The 24,361-nt window shown below is 38.7% G+C and overlaps 1 protein-coding gene across 1 annotated transcript in view; it reads left to right on the top strand.

Annotated features, from left to right (window-relative positions):
* The window catches only part of LOC133498371 (protocadherin-9), a 258,441-nt gene extending 253,777 nt beyond the window's left edge, over window positions 1-4,664 (top strand). Inside the window, exon 5 of the mRNA XM_061815105.1 lies at window positions 4,294-4,664. Within this exon, the coding sequence (XP_061671089.1) occupies window positions 4,294-4,664 (371 nt within the window). The remainder of the gene's footprint in view (window positions 1-4,293) is intronic.
* Window positions 4,665-24,361: the final 19,697 nt, after the last annotated feature.

The following is a 24,361-nucleotide window of genomic DNA, read 5'->3' as shown; positions in this document are numbered from 1 at the left end:
CTGTTGTGCTGAGTGGGAGGGCCATGAGAGACTATGTGAATGCGGTTCACCAGGAGTGTCCATCTTTAAACAACTGTGTTGCTCTTGGCTAACATTCATTCAATTGTTTCTGCAGAATTCATCAGAGCAGCCTCCTCACAACTTTGGATCGGGACGAAATCTAATGGTTTTCTTTGTTTTTATGTTATCCATCTGTGTGGACATCTGCAGCATTTGCACAGTGCTGTAAGCAAAAGTCAAGCCTTCTGACATGGTTCTGGATTCCTTGCATTTCTCAACACCTGAGCTACAGTGTTATTTAAAGCACTCCCGAGGCTTTGTACCAAACAGAAGCTATTGACTATTTGCTTTTTTTCTGTGTAATGTAATTCTATTTGTGTTTGTTAGCAAGATTAAAGTCTTTCTGTCTGTTTAGCTATACCGCAATAGCGACAGATAACATCCTTACTGTGATCAGATAGGTCAAAAAAATTGTATTGCAAACGAGACAAGTTAAGGTAATATTCTTGGCCCCAAGATAATCAAATAAGCCAGCTGGTGATAAGCGTCGGAGATCTCTGATTCTTTAGTAAGGTCATCTCCAAAGATCAAACAAAGGGAGGATTTGTTTTGGTCTATGTAGGCATCCTGTGATTGTACGGATTTAAAATGCCAAGGCCTCAAAGGAATAAAAGCATGAATAGTTGGACTTCATGAAGTATCAAGTAAAGTGACACTTCATGGAATTGGTAGTATAATCATTTCATAGAAGAGCTATTAGACCTTTTTAATGTGGATACTCTACATGATATAATTACTACGTGTAAAAAAAAATGAATCGGTGTCTGACGTTATAATTTAATTGTTTTGATTTTGATTATTTGAGCTGATTGATAATTGTTTCATACATGCAATGTTTGGTATTGAGCAGTTGTTTGTTTTACTCTATATACATATTCACAAGGCGACAGGGTGATGCAACATAGGCTTCAGTTCAGTCCTGCCTGTTCTCCCAGTACCTGATTAGGCTTTCTCTCATCCCAAAACCATGCAACATTAATTGGGCTCTCTAAATTGCCCCGAGGTGTGCTTGTGAGTGTGACTGTTGTCTGTCTTTATGTGCCCTGCTATTGGTTGGAAACCAGTTCAGGGTGTACCTCTGTTTCTGCCTGATGACAGCTAGAATATGTCCAGGAAAAAGGATGGATGGATGGATGGATGATGGATGGATGGATGGATGATGGATGGATGGATCAATGGAAGGATGGATGACCATATCCACAATATTCTTCTTCTAGGTCTTTTGAGAAAATGACTTAAAAACTTAAGTATTTAAGCCCACTGATGTGGTACGTGTACCCCATTTCCCACACCTGAATGTTCCTATTTATCATCACCTATATGTTAAGGTTCTTGACAAAAACTACATTATTTGTTTTCAGTCACAAACATGGTATTTTTTTTTTTGTACTGATTAACCAAAATGACTATAGCACACAGTTAAAGAAACATTGTGTCAGTGTCAATTCTCCTCAGGTTAGAGTTTGAGAACAGCAAAGATTATTACACTTTGCACAATGCACATTTTCTAAGCCATCCTGCTCGACACTGAACACCATGTACATACACACACTTCTTTCCCCTTCCATCTCTCTTCCCTAATAGCTCCCCTGATGTGTACTCATTTGTCTACCATCTCATTTAAGGAATTCATCTTGCTTTCTCATGGGTGCCATTGATTAGTGCTTTCTGTGGTTATTCATACAGTACAACAATGATAATTTGTGTCTTGCTTGGAATTTGTGAGTGCCAATTATACCTTTTATTATGATGGGCTCCACGTTTCCATACAGTACAATAAGTCAATTGCTCGTCAGGCACCATCACATGTAAAATTCTATGTGTAGGTCTCACACATTTGATTGTTAGCCGTTGTTGCTCTTGTCAAAGATTCAAAACACATGTATTCACTTAGTCTGCACATGACTGACCGAATAAAAAGTCCCATCAAAAATATTTTGGATTACCACAATTTCTTGTGATAATGACCATTTCCCCCCTCCCCCACCTTCTTGCCCAGCTCACCCTTGAAAAAGGACCTCCATTGCAATGGGTGTTATTTTCTAGTTAAATAAAGGTTTTGATTGATGTGCAGTATGTCTGGCCTAGTTATACCTACCACAAGTTGGATCTGATTCTGGTCTGCCTTCTGTGACACACAGTCCCATGTTGGTTTCCATAAGGGGGGTGAGAGGAGCTAAAGAACTCTTTCAGGAGGAGATAAAACCAAATGCAAGTACAAGCAAGTGCTGCAAAAGTGCATGTTGTGCTACTTGAAACTCAATAAAAAGGGCAAATTAACAATAAAAAAACAATTGAAATGTGGATCTTTTTTTCCATCAGGAAGGCAACCACATCAATCCCTTCTTTGAAGACTAATCCTGAAATAGACAAAATATGCCAAGTAGTGACATATATCATCCTCACATTCTACACTTTAGTTACTGGTTATTTCAAAGCATGTCTGACCTCTTGCATGATGTGAAAGTAAGCGTATGAGGACATACAGATGATTGATTGTTTATTGGCTTAAGCTTTTGTCATTAATGATGGGTCCGGGAACTCCGGACCGGGACATCAGTTCACTAAAGAAAACCCGAGTCGGTGCGCATACCATTTTAAGAAAAAGTCACATGACCGACACAGGTACTGAACTAGTGGTGGCACAAAAGTGCTAAAATGTGTTGATCTGCAAGCAACACATTAGGGTTCGTCCCGGATGGAGAAGAATCCAATAGTTGCATGCTATTTTTGGATCCATATTTTCACTTTCTGTTGGTTTGTGGATGCAATGGAGCTGTCAAGGATTATTTTCATTTGGCAATGCCAAATGAGGCCAATGATTCCCTTTTCAACTTTTTTGGTCTGTTTCCTCCTGGCTCGCACTTATTCCTACTTGAGTTGGTCGTAACAGTCCTTTGGAAAACCCTCACCACACATTCACTATAGCCAATAATACTACATGAAACGATATACTGTGGTAAATAAAATATGTGATGCAATTAATGCATGTATGCATATATGCATGCCATGCATAGATAGTCACCCTGATAAAGCGAGGGAAGACTGCTCTGATGTGACCAAAAAAAAATAAAAAATGTTCTTACAGTCCCGTAAATTAGTGCAATGCAAAGTAGAGAATCACTACCACCACACAGTGTTGCAAACAACATATAACAGAGTAGTTCAATAGTTCCATCGTCTAGAATCCAGTACTGGTAGAATGCTTTGCCTTCATTAAACTGTCAATGCACATTTAAATTTAATAAGAATTAAAAAAAAAAACCTACACATGAGTTTGAAAATACACCGTAGATACACTGTCACCCAAGCATCAACCCATCTGTTGTGTGTCAAAGAAACCAACAAAGAAGAACAAATAACTTATATTTGTTTTCTTTAAAATATAAAAAAGATGAATACATATACTATTATTTGTGTGTCTGACATACAACACAATAAATGTGTTGCTTCTTTAGAAAATAGAAAACAATCACAAGGAGAAAAGCCCATCTTCAATTGGGGGGACAATTTCTTCCATTCTGCATGCCTTTCTATAAAATAGATAAAAAAAAAAAAAACAAACAAACACAACTCACGTGTTCATCAGAGGGGTTTTTCCAAGGTAGAAATGAGATAGAGAGACATATCCCGTGATATGATCTTATTGATATTTTTGTCATCTTTTCAAATGATTGGGAAGCAACAGGGTTTGCCAGTATATAAAGTTTTACTCTGTGATCATTTCTGCTCAGGCGCATTCTTAATTTATACTTAATGTAGGCTCCACATTCTCTGGATCGTTTTTGGTACTATCCAAGCGAGGCTACTGGATTTTTGAGATGGCTTGTTTACTTTTGTTGCTACAACCGCTTCATTATTGAGGGAAAAAACTTTGTACTGTAACTAGTATTTTGTCTAATTATCTATAGATTTTTGAGATCAGAGAGAACAGAGAACAGAGTTTTTTCAGTTAGGAGGGCCTAGCTTCCAATTTCTGTTCAGGTACATCTACACTTTTGATGGGCTTTAATTTCATGACACTGAAATCATCCAACTGTCCCTTTATGGACCTTCTTGACATATTTGTGTATAATATTTGGTGTGGAGATTCAGCTGGTATTACTATAAGCGCAAAAGTCTCAAACGGTGATTCAGCTTCCATTCTGTCACCCATGGCATTAACAGGAAAACACTTTTTTTTTCTTCAAATACAGAATACTGATTTGTTTTTCTTTTGTGTTTTCCTCTCAGATGGCCCCCTCGGACCACGTGGCCTCATGGAGGCATCAGAGATGTGCACACAAGAATGCCTGGTCCTGGGACATTCAGACAACTGCTGGATGCCCCCAACTTTGGCATCCTACCAGCAGCACAAATCACCCGTGTCCAGTTTTGGATCACAAAGAGAGTGGGGCCCCAAGGAAAAACTCCTCAATGGACATACCTTGACTAGAACCTGGAAAAAGGAGAACGGGCAGTCAGAGCATTTTGGTGACAGGAAGCAATTTGGGAGCGAAGAAGGACACTACACAAGCAGCGGCATGGCTGATATTCCGTTGGTAAGTTTGAAATCCTGCCAGTCAGCTTCCTGCCCAGACAGCCCCAAGGACCAGCAGCTTTAAAATGGACTGCACTCATGTGTTGTGGCAACACAAGTCGACAAAACAACTTACCTGAGCTATTCTTGTTTTTGTTGATTTCATTTCATCATCTCTTACTACTTCCACTGTGGCTTCTGCATTGTGGTAACCACGTGTACTATAAACGTCATAAAACTAAAGTGCTTATGCAATGTTCCCCTCAATTCAACGATACTGATGATCTCTCCCTCTCTTTCTCTCACTCTCTTTGCGGAGGAAGGACATCAAATGGGGAGGACATGACATTAATTAAAAAAATAATATATATATATACATATCATTCCAGACTGATATAAACAAATGTATGTGACGTGGTTGCTATTGAGGTGTTCTCCAGTATATTATTCCACATAATCAATGGAAATGGAATTACATTTTAGAAGGCAATGTTGTTAAACTTTCTATGTGGAAACTTGTTAATTCATTATTTCATGTCACTGTGCGTTTGTAAATAAGACTTATTAACCACGCTCATGTATCTGTAATATCTGCAGTGAATGGGGAGGTCACTGGTGTAATCACTTCTGTAGTCATCAGGATTTCAATTTTTCTATTTATTTTTTTTTGCTGGGCCATGATCTGCAATGGGTCTGATGCTCTGCCCCTTTTTTTTTATTTTTTTTTTTTTCCCATGTTATTTCCATGGTATGTTCAGTGTTCCCCGCATATCACATATTACAAAGATATAAAGTCACAGATAATCTTTTTTAAAGAAAACAACATGTACGGAGTACTGTATGTCAGTGCTCGCACAGTGTATTATAAAAGCAAAACACTTTCAAATCTCTCTATAAACTGATTTTGAAAATGTTCAGTACAATTGGATGGCAATATATTTGTAAATGACTAAATGTTTCAAATGTTGATATTATTGCTGTATAGATTTGATTGAGATTGTGATTTAACTGAGTACAATCCTCCAGTAGTGCTGACATATGTATATATCTTATTTCCTCATGGACGATTCTTTTCCAGCTCAAACGACAAAAACAAACTAATGAGAATATTTTTTCAGTTATTGTGCATTCATGGCTTTATTTGAAATTCAGTAATAATTTATCCAAAAATGAGAAAATGTTGCCCACAATAATTGTCCTGTGCTCTCATATTATTAAATGCTTTATGCATTGCTGTTTTGCCAAATTCTGTAATACAGTGAAAATCACATTACATGTTTATTATTAATATATAAAGGCATGTGCAGAGAAAGCTCATCCATCCTTTCACTGTCTGAAAAGGTTTGGTTTTCTTCCACAGCATGGATGGCAAAATACACAATGGAACAGCATGCTTAACAATATAGCGTTTGAATTTAACTTCATTTGGTGCATTTTATTTTGTAGAATTTATTTGTGCATAAATATTTGATTTGTAAAGCACTTTCATATTTATGTCACAGTATCCAGAAGTTAAGTAGGATGGAGTGATTTGCTTATCGCAGTATGTGCCACTTGTGAGGGTGTTTGACATCCCAGATATTGAAACAGTTAATCCTTGTGACTTCTTTACAGGTATACAGTACAGCTATTGCAATAAATGGTTTAAACATCTGTATGCATATTTATGTAGTTTTCTGCATACACCACATTTTTAAGACTTTCCCTTTGTGTTCATTGTATCCCATTCCATTGCGGTAAAAATTTATGGAGGAGTAATATACTTAATGACATCAAATGATAATTGCAGTGGCAAGGTGGCACAGCTGAAAAGTATTGGCCTCACAGTTCTGAGATTCAAGGTTCGATCACAGCCCCGGCCGTGTGGAGTTGCCATGTTCGATCTGTGCCTGCAAGGGTTTTCCCCCCGAACTTGCGGGGTTTCTCCGGGCACTCGGTTTTCCTCCCACATCCCAAAAGCATGCAACATTATTTGGACTCTCTAAATTGCCACTAGGTGTGATTGTGAGTGCGGCTGTTTGGTTCATTGTGCCCTGCGATTGACTGGCAACCACTTCAGGGTGTACCACGCCTCCTGCCTATTGACAGGTGGGATAGACTCCAGCACTCCTGTGACCCTTGTGAGGATTAGGAGCTAAGAAAATGGATTGATATGATAAATGTGGCAGACTATAACTGAATTTTCTGTCCCAAATTCTGTTGTGGTAAACATTTTGCACATTAATAATAATAATAAGGCTAGCTTCTTAACATCCTTGAAAAAATAAAGCTGGGGAGATTCCCAATAACACTACAAACCTGATTTGCTGTAGGCTATGTTAAAGGATACATACCATGATAAGAAACAATAAACATTTTCTAGGTGCCTTGATAAAATGTCTGTGACATGCATTGGTCAGAAATTCCCTCAAGTGACAAGAATTACAGTACACTTTTCATCCTTTGTCTGTCCATCCATTGTTTAGCGCTACTTCAGGTTGTGTGGGAGTGCAGCTTTGTTTTAACGTGACAACCAATGGGGGAGACGTTTTGCCCCAATCGAGTGTTTTACATTTGACGAGGAGACCACAAAAAGTCAGTACAAGCTAAACTTGCAGTATATATTTCACCCATGTAGGCAGCATTTCATCATAAATTACACTTGTCACAATCTGTTTATCAATTATGGTGTGGCTCTTTGTGTGTGGCGCACGGAGTTACAGGAAAACTCTGCCAAACAAACAAAAATGCATTAGTGTATAAGCGGTGCCAAAATCTAAATGCTTCCTTAGAAAAGGTGCAGTTTAATGCCGCATGTGTGTGTAATTTCATACTTAAATAGGTACTTGCACACATTCCTGTCACGTGTCATCTGAACGAGAGGTAGGACCCAAATGCAGGAACTCGGAAGACGCAAGGTAGTTCAAGAAGAGACACGTTCATTGTATGCCGAGGTCGGGGATCGAGCAGGCAGTCCGGTGCAGCAGCGGTTGTTGGGGCGTCGGGCGAAGAGAGCAGATGAGTGGGCAGAGGCAGTAGTCGGTACACGGGGAAACAATCAACGCAGGCAGAAGTGTCAAGGAGTCAGGCTTACAAGGTTAGTCAGAGAACGGACGGAGGTCGGTACACACAGGTTCAGTCAGGAATACGAGAGTGCTGGAACGGGACGTAAAGCTCAACGAACTGGCGGAGGACCAGTCGTCACCGGGTCCTATATATACGGGGGATGATCAGCCCGCATGAGGCACAGGTGTGTGCCTCCCAATCAGCGCAGCCGCACAGCTCGTGCTGAAGCGGCAGGATCATGACAATTCCTGAAACTCATATATTGCTAAAGTAGCAATTAAAAAGCCAACTATCATATTACTATGTCTTCTTTAAAAATTTTGGTATGCTTCATATCTCGTGTACTGTTGCTCTCCCAAAAAAAAAAAAAAAAAAAAAAAAAACAGTAATGAATATCCCAGGAAAACTAGAATAACTAGTGAAGTACAAACTTTGTGTATCTGGTTTTTTTTACCCTCTAACCTCATCAATTTATTTATTACCTATTGCCCAGTTGACTACCTAAATTTGTTTATTGCCATGCTCTGTATTTATTTGGATAAGAATAGTTTATGAAATGCATCATATATCATTTTTTTCATATGACTTTGAGAGTATTTCTGTCTAATTTCCATGCACATTGCGTAATGGGGTGGATGTGCAGCTTTCAGTGGTACGAGGTCTGTACTCTTTCCAAACACTGGTTACATTTTCCTTTAACCTTCAAATTTACGCATTCATTTGTATTTTACCCCTTTGAAATTTCCAATACATTGGACAAAATGCTTTTGGGAATTTCTTTGTTTTAATTGTATTTAATCAATATTAATGGATTATATTTTTTAAAAAAGTGATGTATTATTATAGGGTTAGGTATTTGGATTGAATTATATTGTTTTTATGGTTACCATAATTCCAAAGTGGTTTTGAAATTAAACAATCATGTCAGATTTCTAAGAGAAAACTTTCAACTTCAACATATTCTAAAAGCAATTACTAAAACATACCATTTACCGTTTTTGTTTTTTCACAATTTTCTGCAGCTTTTTAGGTATTTGGACATTGTTATAACATATAGAATTCTAAACAAAGTGAACCCCCATTATTAACTGTTGTAGGTGTAGGTAAAATGTTTCAAGTTGTATTTTAAGACAGCAGAGGTGAACGTTGTGGAATGATTTCCTTGGTGAAGGAATCTCCTTCAATAGCATTAACATTGGAGAAGGTAGGGTGTCACTGTCACAATCCCCGGACTGGAGACAAAAAAACAAACGTAAGGTCCATGTGAACCTACATAGCAATGAGCGGAAGAGTATGGAGAAGGGAAGGTTTGACCCAAAGCCTTTCACATCATGCGCCAACTGATTTATGGCATGTAGGTTGACTGGTATTCTTTGTTGCTGTCATGCAGCCAAATTAAACAAAAATGATATAATGGCACTATGTTAGATGAAAAAACATAGCCACCACACACTTATGGCAAAATAGATGAACAAAAAAGACAGTGGATAACTTCACATTATACGTTATTTACAATATTATATATTATAATTATGTGTTTTAGAGGGTTAAAAATGGGCTGGCGCCTCTCAGAAATAAAAATGCTGTATTCTGGCCTTTAACACTGAATAAATATGCATTATTGCCTTTAACACTGAATAAATATGCAAAACCTTAAAAATTAGTACAAAAACGGAAACACGAGCGTTGCAAGTATACTCTTTAGACGTTACATTTGTTGTGCAGAGGCAACAGCACAAACTTTACAAATCTGCATGTGGACAAAGTAAAACGTCCCAGACATTGCAAGGGAGGAAGCAGATACTGATGTGTTGCTTCTAAAATTCAGGAAAATTGTCTTCATTTGGATAAACTGCAGTGCTAAGTATTCGTGATGAATATGCCCTCCAGAAGTAAAGGCTCCCAGAATGGAAGATGAAGGTCAGCAGGGAGAATGATGAGCGAACAGATACTGTCATGCAAAACTCACAGTAATAACTCTGACAGATTAACGGTTTGTCACAAAACATTCCACCTTCTCATACGATGACCTTATGCCACCTCTGAATCATCTGAGGTATTACATTGCCAGAGGCCAATTTTATATATTGTAGGTCAGATTTCTGGAATGAATACTGAGGAGTATCTGCAGAAAACCTCCTTGAAAAGGATATAAACTTTGATGACAATTCTGAAATAGTATGCTGCCAACAAAATCCTAAAATATTTTGACATTCTCTACATTATGGCATTCAGATAAATATCAAAAACTGTTAGCTGTAAAAAAACAAAAGACCTCTCTTTTTTGTGTCCTTTGCTATTTATCAGAGGAATGTGTTAGGAAAGTTTTCTTGCCCATATAAATGAGCGAATTTACTAACAGATGTTCATTAATTGACTACCAAGGAATCTGCAATCACATGCCAGGAGTTTACAGCATTTGTGTCCTACTATTGACAGGTATTCCTTGTTCCTCCACTCAGTTGGGATGGAAGCTTTGTTTACCGATGACCTTGAACAGGGTAAAGCTGTAGAAGACCAATGGACAAATGTATACTTCCATAATTTCTCGTATATAATTTGGATTTTTTTCAAAATTGTCAAATGTCAATCATCAACATTATACATAGGTATAGGGGAAAATAACATTTTAAAAAACTCACATTTTATACATTTATGCAGCCATCTATACTGTAGGTTCTGAAAAAGGTGTACCCTACACTTTCATTCCATTTGAGATGTGTGCATATTATGACATACCATGTGCAGTTGTGCTCCTAACTTTACATACCCTGATAGAATTTGTGGAATATATCTATCTATCCATCCTTTTTCTGAGCCGCTTATCCTCACAAGGATCACAGGAGTCCTGAAGCATATCCCAGATGTCGACAGGCAGGAGGTGGGGTACATCATGAACTGGTTGCCAGCCAATTGCAGGGCACATAGAAACAAAGAGCCGCACTCACAATCACACCGAGGGGCAATTTAGAATGTCCAATTAATGTTTCATGTTTTTGGGATGTGGGAGGGAACTGGAGTGCCTGGAGAAAACCCAAACAGGCACGGGAAGAACTTGCAAATTCCACACAGGTGGGGCCGGGATCGAACCCGGGTCCTCTGAATTGTGAGGCCAACGCTTTACCAGCTGTATATATATATATATATATATATATATATATATATTGCTTTTTGATAGAGTTTCCTCCATTTAACACAGGGGTTACGTTCCAAAAATACCCACTGTAAATGAAAATATGTAGTATTTTTTATTTCATTTTTTATCTATGTTTTTTGGTTCATTATGAATGAAAAGAGAGAGTGAGAGAGAGAGATAGACAGAGAGAGACAGAGAGAGAGAGAGAGAGAGAGAGAGAGAGAGAGAGAAGAGAGAGGGAGGGAAAAGTATGGTCACATTTTATTGTGAATTGCAAGGTGAGCACCCATTCGTTGTAACTCCCCATTGAGTGTGACACTACGTCGTCTCAAAGGTGAAATTGACGTAGTGCAAATCAACGAGCTTAAGAGTCACATTTACTTGCAGAATGTTTGCTTTGCATAAACTGTCTCTTCTAATTATGAGTGCTGTAGAATGTGTGGCTTTTTTTATTTTTATTTTACGTGACAAGTATGGGCTTACACAACCAGAGCAGGATATACTGTGTGCTTTTTGGTCAGTGTGGCCAATCTGATTGAAACTTCAAAACTTCAAATCGGTCAAAAACATAACAAATGTGACTGGAGAGGGAAGAAAAAAAATAGCTCATCATTAAAGTGGGGGTGACATCCCTATAAACATTCTAAAATAGATATTGTAATGAAAAATACATATAACAGTATTTACTTCAATGTCTATATGAAAAAAAAAGTGAGCGGAGAGTGCATCATCCATGCACAAAGTTGCGCAATTGAGTGTCCCTCGTCATCTAATTGGTCGCTATATTAGTCGCGTCCTCCGTCTTTGACGTCATCGCACTTCCGCCGTTGAAAACGCTCAGTGCCTGCTTTTATGGAAGCCGAACAACAGAGATATTCGGATTTTTCCAACGCCCCTTCTAACACGGAAGCTCTTTTCAAAAAGGAATACACCACACAACCGAGTGAAGTTACCGGGGGAATATTACACTATTGTTTCGAGCCCCCAGGGCAATATTACACTACTGTTTCGAGCCATATTCAGATGATATGCCATCACGACCAAACCGCATCCCGTCCGATCGACTTCCGCGGCGGAGATGAGCCATCGCGGCTCATCGCAGCCGGCCGGTGTGGCTTATGACAGAGCCGAGCGGTGATGTTTAGTGTTCACAGTCGAGCCCGCACGCTTCATGCTCGCACTCGACGGAGTAAAGCATTCTCAGCTGGATTCTTCAGAGCCACCCCCATCGCAAAGCCCGATGCACAGCCTTCGCGAAAGATGTGACCGCCGAACGCGACGCCTCACCAGGTGTGGCTGAGTTTCGGCCAGTGGTATATAAGGAGGTGGTGGGGCCGAGCTATGTTGCTTTTAGGGGTATGTTCAAAGTCACCGCAGCACGCGATGAACACTATCGAGACGAGGCTGAGTGAGAGATTGTTAGCTGGGCGACGTGCACATCGACACATTTCATACGCGGATCTTTTGTTACGTTATGAGAGAGACAGATTACGTGGTCCACCCCAAACTATTATTTTTTTTAGAAGCTGAATGCGCACATCAACACAGTTCATACGCGGATCTTTTGCTACTTTATGAGAGAGACCAATTACGTGGTCCGACCCAAACTCTTTTCCTCTGCACCCGTGCAATCCATTTTTCACAACGAACAGGGTCTCTTTCAAACTTATGAAGGGTAATTCCATTCTCCCGAGTGTTCAAGCAATGTCCAGCAATGCAATGAGTCGGCATTTTGGCTAACACGAAGGAACAACGAGCTACCTCCACGGAGGTAAAACTAATGGAAACAAACGAGTCCACTAGGGGGCGCCTATGTCTTGTACGTCACTTCCTGCTTCTTCTCGAAAACAAATCCCTCGGGAAGATTTTCATGGCGGGAGTTACAAAAAGCCGTATACGTCAAAATCATGTTTTATGGTGAAAAAACACATGGGACCATATTGGCTGTGGGTTTTTCATTGATAATATACCAAAAATCATCCGTTTGACGACACTTGACCTTTAAGTACCAAAAACAGAGGAGGGCTTTGGTGAAGGGAGATGAAGGACATATTTGTTTTCTCTCAAGGTTTCTTTATTTTGTTGTCAAATTGAACACTTCCAAACAAAGAATATAAAAGAATGTTTGTCTTACTCCTACTCAGCTGGTCTAAGTTTCTAAAGCACAGCCATGAACTTTATATGACCTCAACTACTAATATGTCACAAAATGCAAAACTTCGAGCTGCTTAAGTGCAGGATGCATAAAGGCTGTGAATATTTTGTTGAATGAATGCCTTATCTTTAATCCTCAATGTGAATTGAAGAAAAATACTTTTGATCATATAAAAAAGGGAACTATTAGTCTTATGTTATTAAGTAAAATGTCTTATTTTCTCATTTCTATTCAAAGATTCTCTTCAACCAAGTAAAAATATAGTTTATCTAAATAATCAATTGTTTGGCGGAATTTTCACTTGGATACTTGAGTACTAAAATCCTCCCTGATTATATTGCAAGAATTCATAAAATCTTTGCTCTGGGTCCCTCTGTGATGAAGCTGCAAAAAAATGATCCTCAAAGTTAGAAAGTTGCTCGTCAAATGAAAAAAATGATTAGCAAAACTGCTTCTTGGAGAAAAAAAATATTTTGAGGCTTGAATGAGTTTGGCGGCACGATGTTGTAGCTATAAAACATTGGGCACACACTGCTGAGGACCCGGGTTAATTCCCCGCCCCGCCTTTGGAGAGTTTGCATGTTCTCCCTGTTACTCTGTGGGGTTCTCCAGGCACTCTGGTTTCCTTCTACATCTCAAAAACATGCAAAATGAAATTGGCTGGCAACCAGTTCAGAGTGTATCCTGCCTCCTGCCCATTGACAGTTGGGAAAGGCTCCAGCACTCCCGTGACCATCATGAGGATAAGCAACTAAGAAAATGGATGGATAGATGGATTAATGTGGTTTACTTGTATTGCTTTTAATAATGTGACACAAGTTCTATTGAGTACTATCATGTTTTTTTTTTTTCACCAGAGTTATGTGCGATTCCATTTTATATGCAAAATTATCACAACTCAGACAGACAAACAGAAATTAAGAACACCCTAATTTGCCCAACAGCCAAATTTCACACTCCCAAAAGCACCACTCAGGTACAAAGTATATTTGGGTTGAACAGCACTGTGTTGTCCCAATTTTCAATTGCTGAGGCATACACAATTCGGTTTCAACAGGCAAGCATTTTTTGTATGGACGAGAACAGTAATTGCTTAAGTAAGCATCCCTTGTCTTGTGTTTTAAAGGCCCCTGACGTTTTCATATTGAGTCTTTAATATTACATGCAATTGTTGATTTCAGTTTTCAGACATTAAGATGCTTTGTTCAAAGCCTTTCATTTTTATATATTCCTATTTTTGTTTAATTAAATACATATGGGGCGCCACAGTGGTGCAGCTGCAAAGCATTGGCCTCACAGTTCTGAGGACCAAGGTTTAATCCCGGCCCTGCTTGTGTGGAGTTTTGATGTTCTCCCTGTGTCTTGTGTGGGTTTTCTTCAGGCACTCCGGTTTCCTCCCACATCCCTAAAAACCTGTATTAATAGGACACTCTAAATTGCCCCTAGGTGTGATTGCGAGTGCCATTGTTGTCTGTCTCCTGATGTGCACTGAGATAGGCTGGCAAACAGTTCAGGATGTACCCCGCCTCCTACCCGAAGATGGCGGCGTAAGGCTCCAGAACTCCCATGACGCTTGTAAGGATAACTGGCTCGGAAAATAGATGGATGAATGGCTTTGAAGTGAAATAACTAATGCAATGGCAAAAAAACCCAAAAAACAAACGAAAAAAAGCAACTAAGAAATTGCAATGGCAAATTAAAACAACAAAAGCAAGTAAATATTCACAACGCCACATTGAAAACAACAGCAAATAACTAAACTAAACAAGATATTGAAAACACGGTGGATCCGTGCTGGGAAAATTATGGTGCGGGGCTTCTTTTTAGTAAATGGTTCTGGTAAACTTAACATTATTGGAGGACAAATGGGCAACTGTACCAAAACATTCTTAACAAAATCTGCAGCCATTTATGGGGATGATGAAAATGAAATGAGAGTGGACATTTCGTCAGGCTCAAAATCCAAAACATACTGCAAAGGAAACCCTCAATTGGTTTCAAAGAAAAAAATAAACCTGCTAGAATGACCCAGCCAAACACCTGATTTGAATCCTAATGAAAATAAATTTGGCGGCACGGTGGTTCAGCTGGTAAAGCGTTGGCCTCACAATTCAGAGGACCCGGGTTCGATCCCGGCCCCAAATGTGTGGAATTTGCATGTTCTTCCCGTGCCTGTGTGGTTTTTCTCCAGGCACTCCAGTTTCCTCCCACATCCCAAAAACATGCAACATTAATTGGAGACTCTAAATTGCCCCTAGGTGTGATTGTGAGTGCGGCTGTTTGTCTCTATATGCCCTGCGATTAGCTGGCAACCTGTTCAGGTTGTCCCCCGCCTCCTGCCTGTTGACAGCTGGGATAGGCTCCAGCATTCCTGCAACCCTTGTGAGGATAAGCTGCAAAAGAAAATGGATGGATGATAATAAATGGAAAGAACTGAAATTCAAGATGGATGAAAGACGAACACAAAGCCTTCCAGATTTGAAGATTGCTTATATGGAGGAATGGGCCAAACTCACACCAGAGCAATACATGCGACTAATTTTTGCATACAGCAGGTGTTTTGAACTTGTCATTGCAAAATAAAAGGGTTTGTACCAAGTACTGAATAAATACAATTGGCATGTTCAATGCATGTTCACGTTTCCCTGTGTCATTTTACTTTGTTCCAGACAGTGTAATTTCTGAACTTATTTGTTTTACTTTCATATTAGGAATGGATTATCTGGGTTGTTCTCAATATCTTGGGATTTTTTTGTGTTAATCATGCCTTTGGAAATATATTTAATGAGTAAAATGGTGTGTTGTGTTGAATACTTATAACAGCCACTGTCTATATATATTCATTTATGCATTCAATTCCATTCTGCTTATTCCCACTAGGGTCACGGGGGTGGTGGAGCCTACCCTAGCTATCTTCGGGCCACAAGTGGGGTACACTCTTCACTGGTAACCAGCCAATCGCAAGGACCGGATAAACAAAACAGCCATTCAACTCACAGTCACACCCACTTTCAGCTCACCGACTGTGCATATTTTATATATATACATAATCTTGTATTTTCCGTGGCATTGTGCGTGTATGTTCGTGTGTCTGTGTGTGTGTCCTGGACTGGTTCCCAGCCAATCCCAGGACACATAGAGACAAACAACAAGTTGCACTCAGAGTAGAATTGTTTTAATTCCAGAAAAATAGAGGGTTTTCACGCCTTTTTAAGGCGATGGTCATATACAGTTTATATTTCAACAGTATATTTCTATGGACGTGTGTGTGTGTTTGTGTTGGATAAAAAAAGTTGATGACATTGGTGATTGAAAGCCTTGACTGTTTCATCAAGAGCGAATGCCTTGGCGGGGATCAATGATCACTTTACTCTGTGGTAGATCCATTCCGTGGACCCAAAGGCCATTTAGAGGGAGATCTGATGGCTTTTGTCTTTCTTGGGCCTTCCAGAAATGTGATCCACATGGTCACAATAGGCACATATATATGGATTGCTCCTCCAAAGCCAATCAGGGAAGAAAACACCGTGCCAATATTCCCTTCAGATGAGACGCTTTAGCACTGAAGAGAGGTGAGATGAAAGAGGGACAGCGGCCAGGAATTGTTGATTAACCTCTATAGTCTGTAGTAAATGTGTAGACAATAAAGGAGAAGCCAAGGCTCCAGTACAAGACGCACATCCATCTAGTGAGGCAATCTCAAAAGGAATCTTGTTAACACAAACTCCGTTTAAATACAAGAGTGCTGGAAGAGTTTGTTTGTTAGTTCTGATAACCTCACCTGGAGGAGCAATTAGTGTATGTGTTTGATTCTCTCTCAATTGACCCAATCAATAAGAAAGATCATTCTAAATATATATTTCTAAAAGGGGTCTTTTCTTAATTACTGAATTACTGCAATTACTGAAATTACCAAACATGCACATAATTCCATGAGCATAATCTTGTCATTTGTATGAAGTATACAGTGTTCAGTGTTGGGGGTGTCGATATTCAATGATTAGCCAATCTGATAACAGTTTCAAATGAGTCATGTTTACTTAAGCATACGCAGATGGATTTTAAGTACTAATAACTGTTACTGCTAAATCTGCTGGTTATCTGTTGTCAACTGAAAGAAAATGCATTGCTAAAGAACTTGGGGTTGTATCACCACTAACTGCAAAAAACAAAAGTGAAAGTGACCGTTGAACAACACCGATGGAAAGAATGCAAACGAACCTCTTCTTTGATCAGAGTTAATGATGTCAATAGGAATACTTTTCAGATTCTTTTGGGAGGAGTTGTCATTAACCTGATCTAAGTTATGTCAGAATTTAGTTGACATTTTGACCAAGATGAAAATGTTTCTCATGGATGTTAAAGCTCAAATCTGAATCCAAAAAGTGTTTTTGGTGTTGAAAAGCATTCACAGTATTTGGATTTGGATAAATTGCTCAATAGAACACTATATGGAGGTGATTCATGATTATTATGCTTGTTTTCTGTGAAGTTTGAAATAAAATTCAGGATGCACTGACACTTAGTCTGACCAGTAAAAAATTAGACGCCACCATTGTTTGTTTAAAGTTAGCTAGCCAAGTCAGCTCAGAATCAACCAACATAGTTACACACTCATTCACTCGTTATTATAACCTCACCTGGAGCAACAATTACATGTTTGATTCCTTCTCAGTAGTCTGAGTCAATAGGAAAGACAATTATAAATATTTTTCTCTTTTTCTCAGGAAATTACTGAAATTACCTATAAATTTTATTGTATAATGAAGTGAAGTTACTTGCTGATTTCAGATATCAATTGGTGAATATTTCGCTCCTTTTGACTACATCTTTTTGCAAGGTCCTTTTATTGGCAAACTCTACAATTTGCATAACATACAGAAGATTGAAATTAAAGTACTCAAGGGCCTATGGTGTCACAAATATACATAATATCAATATAAAAAGTGAAATAAAGCAATGGTAAAAACACAGTATAAAAAGTAATGACTGAATTTGCAAATATCAAAGTTTGGGTGACATGAAGCAGTCAATGTCAGAGAACCAAGGCAAAAAAGATATACTGTATAAAAATCAGATGAGAAAATTCTGCTAAAATGGCTGGTGCCAACCTGAGTCTGGTGTGTGTTTGTGTGAGTGTGTGCGCATGTGCATGTTTGTGGGGCATCAGAGTTCAGAGTTCAGGTAGGCAGAGCACAGAAGAGGCAGAGCGGCCTGGGAGTTCGGATACCTGACACCCTGATGAATAAAATTGTCTTTTCGTCAGCTAGTGCTGGCTGTCTCCCCCTTCCTCCCTTTATATCTTCCTGATATGTTTCGCACAAAGAAAATTAATATTGGGGTAACAGTTCAGCAAACAAGGCAGGAGAAAATCCAAACCAAATCTGAAAGTTGTGTATTCATGAATAGCAATCAGAATTATTTTTATTTGCCAGGTATGTCAAGAACACACATGGAGGTGGAACTACTCCAGTATGACAATAAACAGCCATTTTGATGATTAATACTTTGGAGACATATAAAAACATAAAGCCAATTGGCGTCTCATGGCTTTAGTTTGCATTGATCTATAGCCCCTTGCTCAGGAACTGATCTGGAAAAAATGGTAACCAGGATGTGGAGGGTCCAAGAGGTTTTTGCATCCTTTGTCTTTGTCTGGCAATGTGCAAGTTCTCAAGGGAGAGTAAGGAGGTACCGACAATTTTTCCAGCAGTCCTGATTCTCAATTGCCGTCAAAGTTTGGCCTTTTTGGTGACAGCACTAAACTAGAAGGTGATGTATATAGTCACTACTGATTGAAAGACCACTGTGTAGAACTCTCAACATCTCATGTGGCAGGCAGGAAGTTTGTACTCTGCTGGGTCTGTCACGAGCATGCGGCAAGGGATAGGACCCAAATGCTGGACTCCAATGCAGGGACATGATTTGTGAGAGTAATTTAATTCAGTAGAGGTCATACACGGGAAGTAGTTCCAAAAAGGCAGAAGTACAAAAAAACAGTTGGTAAAAGGCAAAGTCCAATAATCCAGAAACGAGGTACAATGGTTACTAGGCTAAATTTGACACATGAGCAAAAACTAGATTTCAACTATAGTGGCACAGACATGCTGTAATGAAGGAGGTACACCATAAGATGCTTGCGTACTTAAACACGATGATGTAATGTCACACACATCGAACTGCGGCATGAAAGTGACAAACACAAGCCTCATATGCCTAGCCTAATTAGCGTCCATACAGCACAGGTGTGGGGCTGCTGCCAGAGGCAGCTCGGCCCAGCGCAGTGGCTTGGACATGTCCCTGACAGCTCTTTTTGAGGATGGGGTTGATGTTTTGAGACGAATGTTGAGACTGTAATTCCCAGGAACCTGAAGGTCTCAGCAATTGATGTAAGGCATTTGACAGCGTGGGTGGCAGCTGCAGGGAAAGATATTTCCTGAAGTCCACGATCATCTCTGCAGTTTTTAGCATGATTAGCTCCAAGTCGTCGGTCGCTCCACTTCCTGTCGATACGCAGACTCGTTGTCATCTTTGATAAGGGCGATTTGCAAACTTCAGGAGTTCAAACGAAAATACTGATAAATTCATACTGGTCATAGTTTGAAAAGCACGCAATTTCTAAAAATCTTTACTTAGTGACATTTCCCACTTGACTTAAAGAATATAAACTGACATTACTACACTGCCAACAGGAGTGCATGCTGCATAAAATTATATTGTGCAGATGTTATTACAAAAGGGAAATCTGCATTTTATGGTTTTGCATAAGGTTTATTCAGAAGTTTATTTTTCATTATCGTTGGATGAACTAAGTTCAATTTCATTCAATATTTTCACAAGCATTAAACATTTGAGAAATTTATATTTTATGATGACATTTTGATAACCTTAATTGTAGGTTTCCATTACATAATCTTCCTAATTTAAATGAAAATTATTTTCAACACCTTCTGCTATTTGACTGGGTTGAAACAGTAATATCTATAACTTTGCTTGCTTTTCAGATTATTGTTGAATGTAAGGTCTTTGAGCACCTGTGAGAAAGGATGGGTATAATCAATTCCCATTAACATTTTAATAAAAATTACTGCAGCTCAACATTACTATAAATAAGAGCTTTTGGTTATTCGCATGCTAATGAATGGACAAGGAATTTCAGTGATCTCCTTACTGACATGTGATTTGGAGAACATTGATAAATTAAAATTCCAATAATAATGATCAAAGTTGGTTATATTTTTTCAATTAAAATAGCAAAGTCAAAATTTTGTTTTAGTAAGACCAGCGTTCCTTTGATCCTTGTGAGGATAAGCTGCTTGGAAAATGGATGGATGGACAAGTAATCTTATATTCATGAGAATTACTACATCAATTCTTATAAAGTGTAAACTGTCTTAAAACTGTTTTTGTTGCTGTTGTTGTTGCACACAGTACACAAATAGACACGTACTGTACCTGAATTGATTAGCACTGGCTGGACTTTACTTAGCATGCTATTTATTTTTTTTAATTTTTTTATTTCTTTGGCGGGGGGGCTGGATAAGCCTAACACAAAATACAACCCAAAGCTATCCTTCTAATTAAAAGCAAAACAAAAATTACTATAATAATTACTCACTTGAGACATGCTTTGGAACTAGGAAATCCGATTTTCAGTAGCGATAGTCCCTCTTGAGTAATGTTTTTTATTGACACGAGAACACAAGATGCCCGTGCGTATCACACACTAACATCATAGAAGAATAGATCACTCGTTACATATTAGCCTAATCAGCCAACAAAGACTTTTATCTTTTCAGATAGCTACACCCATTTTATGAGTGAAAAACACTTATTTAGTGCAGTCCTATTTTCATTATTCAGGTATATTTATCAGCACTAATTCTTCCCACAATTAGCATTACACTATAAATGAAGAGACAATCTCTCAGGAGAACCACTGAGTATAAGTTATTGTATGTGCAGCATCAACATCATCATTCAAATAACTATGCAGCATAAGTATGGCCTTTTTCTGATCTTGTGCTTTGTTTGTAATCTCCTTTTTGGAAATTACACTCTCGCGTTATGAAAATATTGTAATTAGGCATATGTGTTCTATCAGGCAGTAAGATATACTTTTTGCCTAATCTCTCATTTATATGCAAAGGACCACTGGTTAAAGAGCTTAGACTTTCTTCCGTCTTAGTGATTCTTTTTTGCACTGATGAAGTTGCTTTTTTTACCGCACATATTCAACCCTGTCACATGCTGGATGCCTGTTTGGAAAAAAAACCAAAAAACAAAAACAAACATAATAGTAACAGTTGTTGTGGAATAAAACTTGTGGCAAATTATGTTACAGAGAATTTATGAGCCATTAAATTAGCTATGGTCAAGTTTTTATTTCTAAATCTAAATCTAAATCTAGCTAATGAAATGTGGTGGGGATGTAAAGGTCACTCCAAGGATATAACGCACATGGAGACATAAGTTGATCTGAAATACGATTCACACTGCGTATTATCTGGGGAACTGCTTCTGTCTTTATCTCTGGGGATGAGTAAAAGCTGTATTTTACTCCAAAAATGATGGTGATTATCCCCATGATAATCTTATTCCAACATAGAAAGGCTTTAGTTTCCCACTGATGTAGAAAATGTCCACTGATGAAGGAGAGGTGGCAGCAAAAATGCTAAAAGTCTGGCATATACAGTAAAATTATTGACTTTAAGTTACATTTATCAGTCTACAGAACTACTAGCCAGGAGGAAAAAAAATAGTTCAACATTGTTATTGTTATTGAACAATAATGACAGGGTACAGAGATAACCCTGATGGTATGATGATTTTAGAAGAGGCAAATACTGTAGAGAGCGCATATTTTCATGAGTAAGTTCCAAACCTTTCAGTCATTTAAAAGAAAGCCCCAAATAACTTAATTTACTCGCCACATGTGTTCAATTGATTTTACACCTCAACTTCAAAGCAGCAACAGTCACGTTCTAAGAACTTGAAAGCAAAGGTTCTCTTCAGGCTGGCTTTGCTGAACTGATCAAATGCCTCCTACTTGGCTATACCAAATATCCCTGCAACCACAATTATTATTCATTGAAATTCTAATAACACTTTATACTATCTGGTGGCTACTTTAGGCACTGAGAGGAAAATACAAAAAATGTCAATATTCTTCAACCATAAGTACTGCGGAACAAAAGTGCAAATGATCACGCATTTGGTGCACCATGAAGCATCCATTGAGTGTGTTGCTTGAAAGACATTTTGAAATTAATAGGTTCCAAACCCCTTTTGTGTCTGTTTATGTAATGAGGAAAATAAGCATGTGAAAATCCTCCAATTATGCAAGTTCTCCCACTTTGAAATCATGAAGGGGCCTAAAATTTTCATTTTAGGTGCATGTCCACTTTGAGAGACATTTGAGAGATTAAAAAAAATGGAAATCACAATGAATGATTTTTTTAATAATTTATTTGTACGTTACTGTTGCAATTATTGTAAGTATTTGAGCACGTGCCAATCAGCAAATATTCTGGCCTTCAAAGACCTCTAAAACGTAAACCTACACTTCTTATTGTAAAGGTTGCACAAAAAAAAGGCTTATAAAAAATATCTTGCTTGTGGAAAACAATTTTCTATTAATTGCACATGAGTTTGTTGCCTTCCACTGCACAGCAGCATTCAAGATCATCCGTACAATTTAGTTTTTTTTTCTTTTACTATCTATGTATATGTAAAACTTTAGCTAATGGTAATAGCTTCTTACCAGATTTAAAGTATTATTCCAATACTACAATGTGCAAAGGAGTTTCTTTTATGTAGACACTTTTTTAGTTCAAGGTTGCAGTCGAGGTGAGATGCATTGCTGGTGAAAGATCACACAAATGATGACATGCTCCAATTATTCCAGTCTATAACTCTCTCAAGATCTGTAATTTTTTTGTGTGCCCTGCTCCAATGACACAGATTCGGAGGACAAAGTGGAAAAAAACCACCAAGTTGTTAAAACTTCACTTGAAATGGTACTGCCAAGTTAGTTTGCTAGATTTCCATTTTTCACCCAAAAATAAATAAAAAGACAACAAGGACAGCTAAAGTTGAACGGCCTGAAGATTGTAACTTCAAAAGGGAAATGTTGCATTGCAATTGTTTTTCATTTTGTCTTGGTTTTGAAAATACATCCATTCATTTCATATGATATTATATGACAAGTATAGAACAAAATGCCCATTTTATCTTAAACCTGTACTATAGCACCAGAAAGATTAGGAATTACTGATTTCTGTGTGTAGACTTTATCAGGAAGTGGTTTTACCTGAGTGGCATGGTGCTTGACTGGTTAGCACAACTGGCCCACAGTTCTGAGGACTTCAAGGTTCAAATCCAGCCTCGCCTATGTGGAGTTTCCGTATTTTCTCCGGGTACTCCGGTTTCCTAGCACATCCCAAAAACATCCTATAGGTTTATTGAAGACTCTTCATTGCTCATAGGTGTGGATATGCGTGTAAATAGCTGTTTGTTTCTATGTGCCCTGCGAGGGATGGATCCGCAAGAATGATTGACAGCTCCTCTTTGACCAATCAGTGAGCGTCTTTTTCTGATCTCCGCCCATGCTATCCACCTCTGGGATCTTGTACCCACAAACAAAGAGAGTGCGTGCTTACGTTAAGCCTCTGAATTGCGGGAGTATAGTCCTGCTTATATCCAATTCGGAAATGTGGTGCTTCATCGATGTGGCTTGCACTACAAATTGACAAACACCATCCCATGATTTTTACTATTATTCATTATTTATTTCATTATTTTAATCTGTAGTTCACATCCATCTGACAAAGAATCAGTTTTCTTTTCCTCCTTTCTGTTAGTCGAGCTACAACTACTTCACTCATCTGCACTGGTTTAATTTTAGACCATCCATCCATCTATCCATCCATCCATCCATCCATCCATTTTCTTTGCCACTTATCCTCACGAGGGTCGCGGAGAGTACCAGAGCCTATCCCAGCTGTCAACGGGCAGGAGGCGGCGTACACCCTGAACTGGTTGCCAGCCAATCGCAGGGCACATGGAGACAAACAGCTGCTCACAATCACAACCAGGGATAATTTAGGGTGTCCAATTAATGTCGCATGTTTTTTCGGGTGTCAGAGGAAATCGGATTGCCCGGAGAAAACCCAAGCAAGCACGGGGTGAATATGCAAATTCCACACAGGGGGACTGTGAGGCCAATGCTTTACCAGCTAATCCATTGTCCTGCCTGATTTTAGACCCTCTGGGTTTATTCCGCTGCTGTGGCAGAGACGTGCAGTTTGAGCCCTTGTACAGTTTTCATCAAACCAATAATATGGGAGCACACCAACACATACCAACCAGCCAACACAGAAACTATAACTGGTGTTCCCGTTTAGGAAACCCTGACATTATGTATATATCCCTGAAAGTAAAGTAA

This window comes from Syngnathoides biaculeatus, chromosome 3 (assembly GCF_019802595.1).
Source record: "Syngnathoides biaculeatus isolate LvHL_M chromosome 3, ASM1980259v1, whole genome shotgun sequence".
NCBI classification, from domain to species: domain Eukaryota; kingdom Metazoa; phylum Chordata; class Actinopteri; order Syngnathiformes; family Syngnathidae; genus Syngnathoides; species Syngnathoides biaculeatus.
Note: the sequence above shows the minus strand (reverse complement) of the source record. Positions and strands in the feature narration are given on the sequence as shown.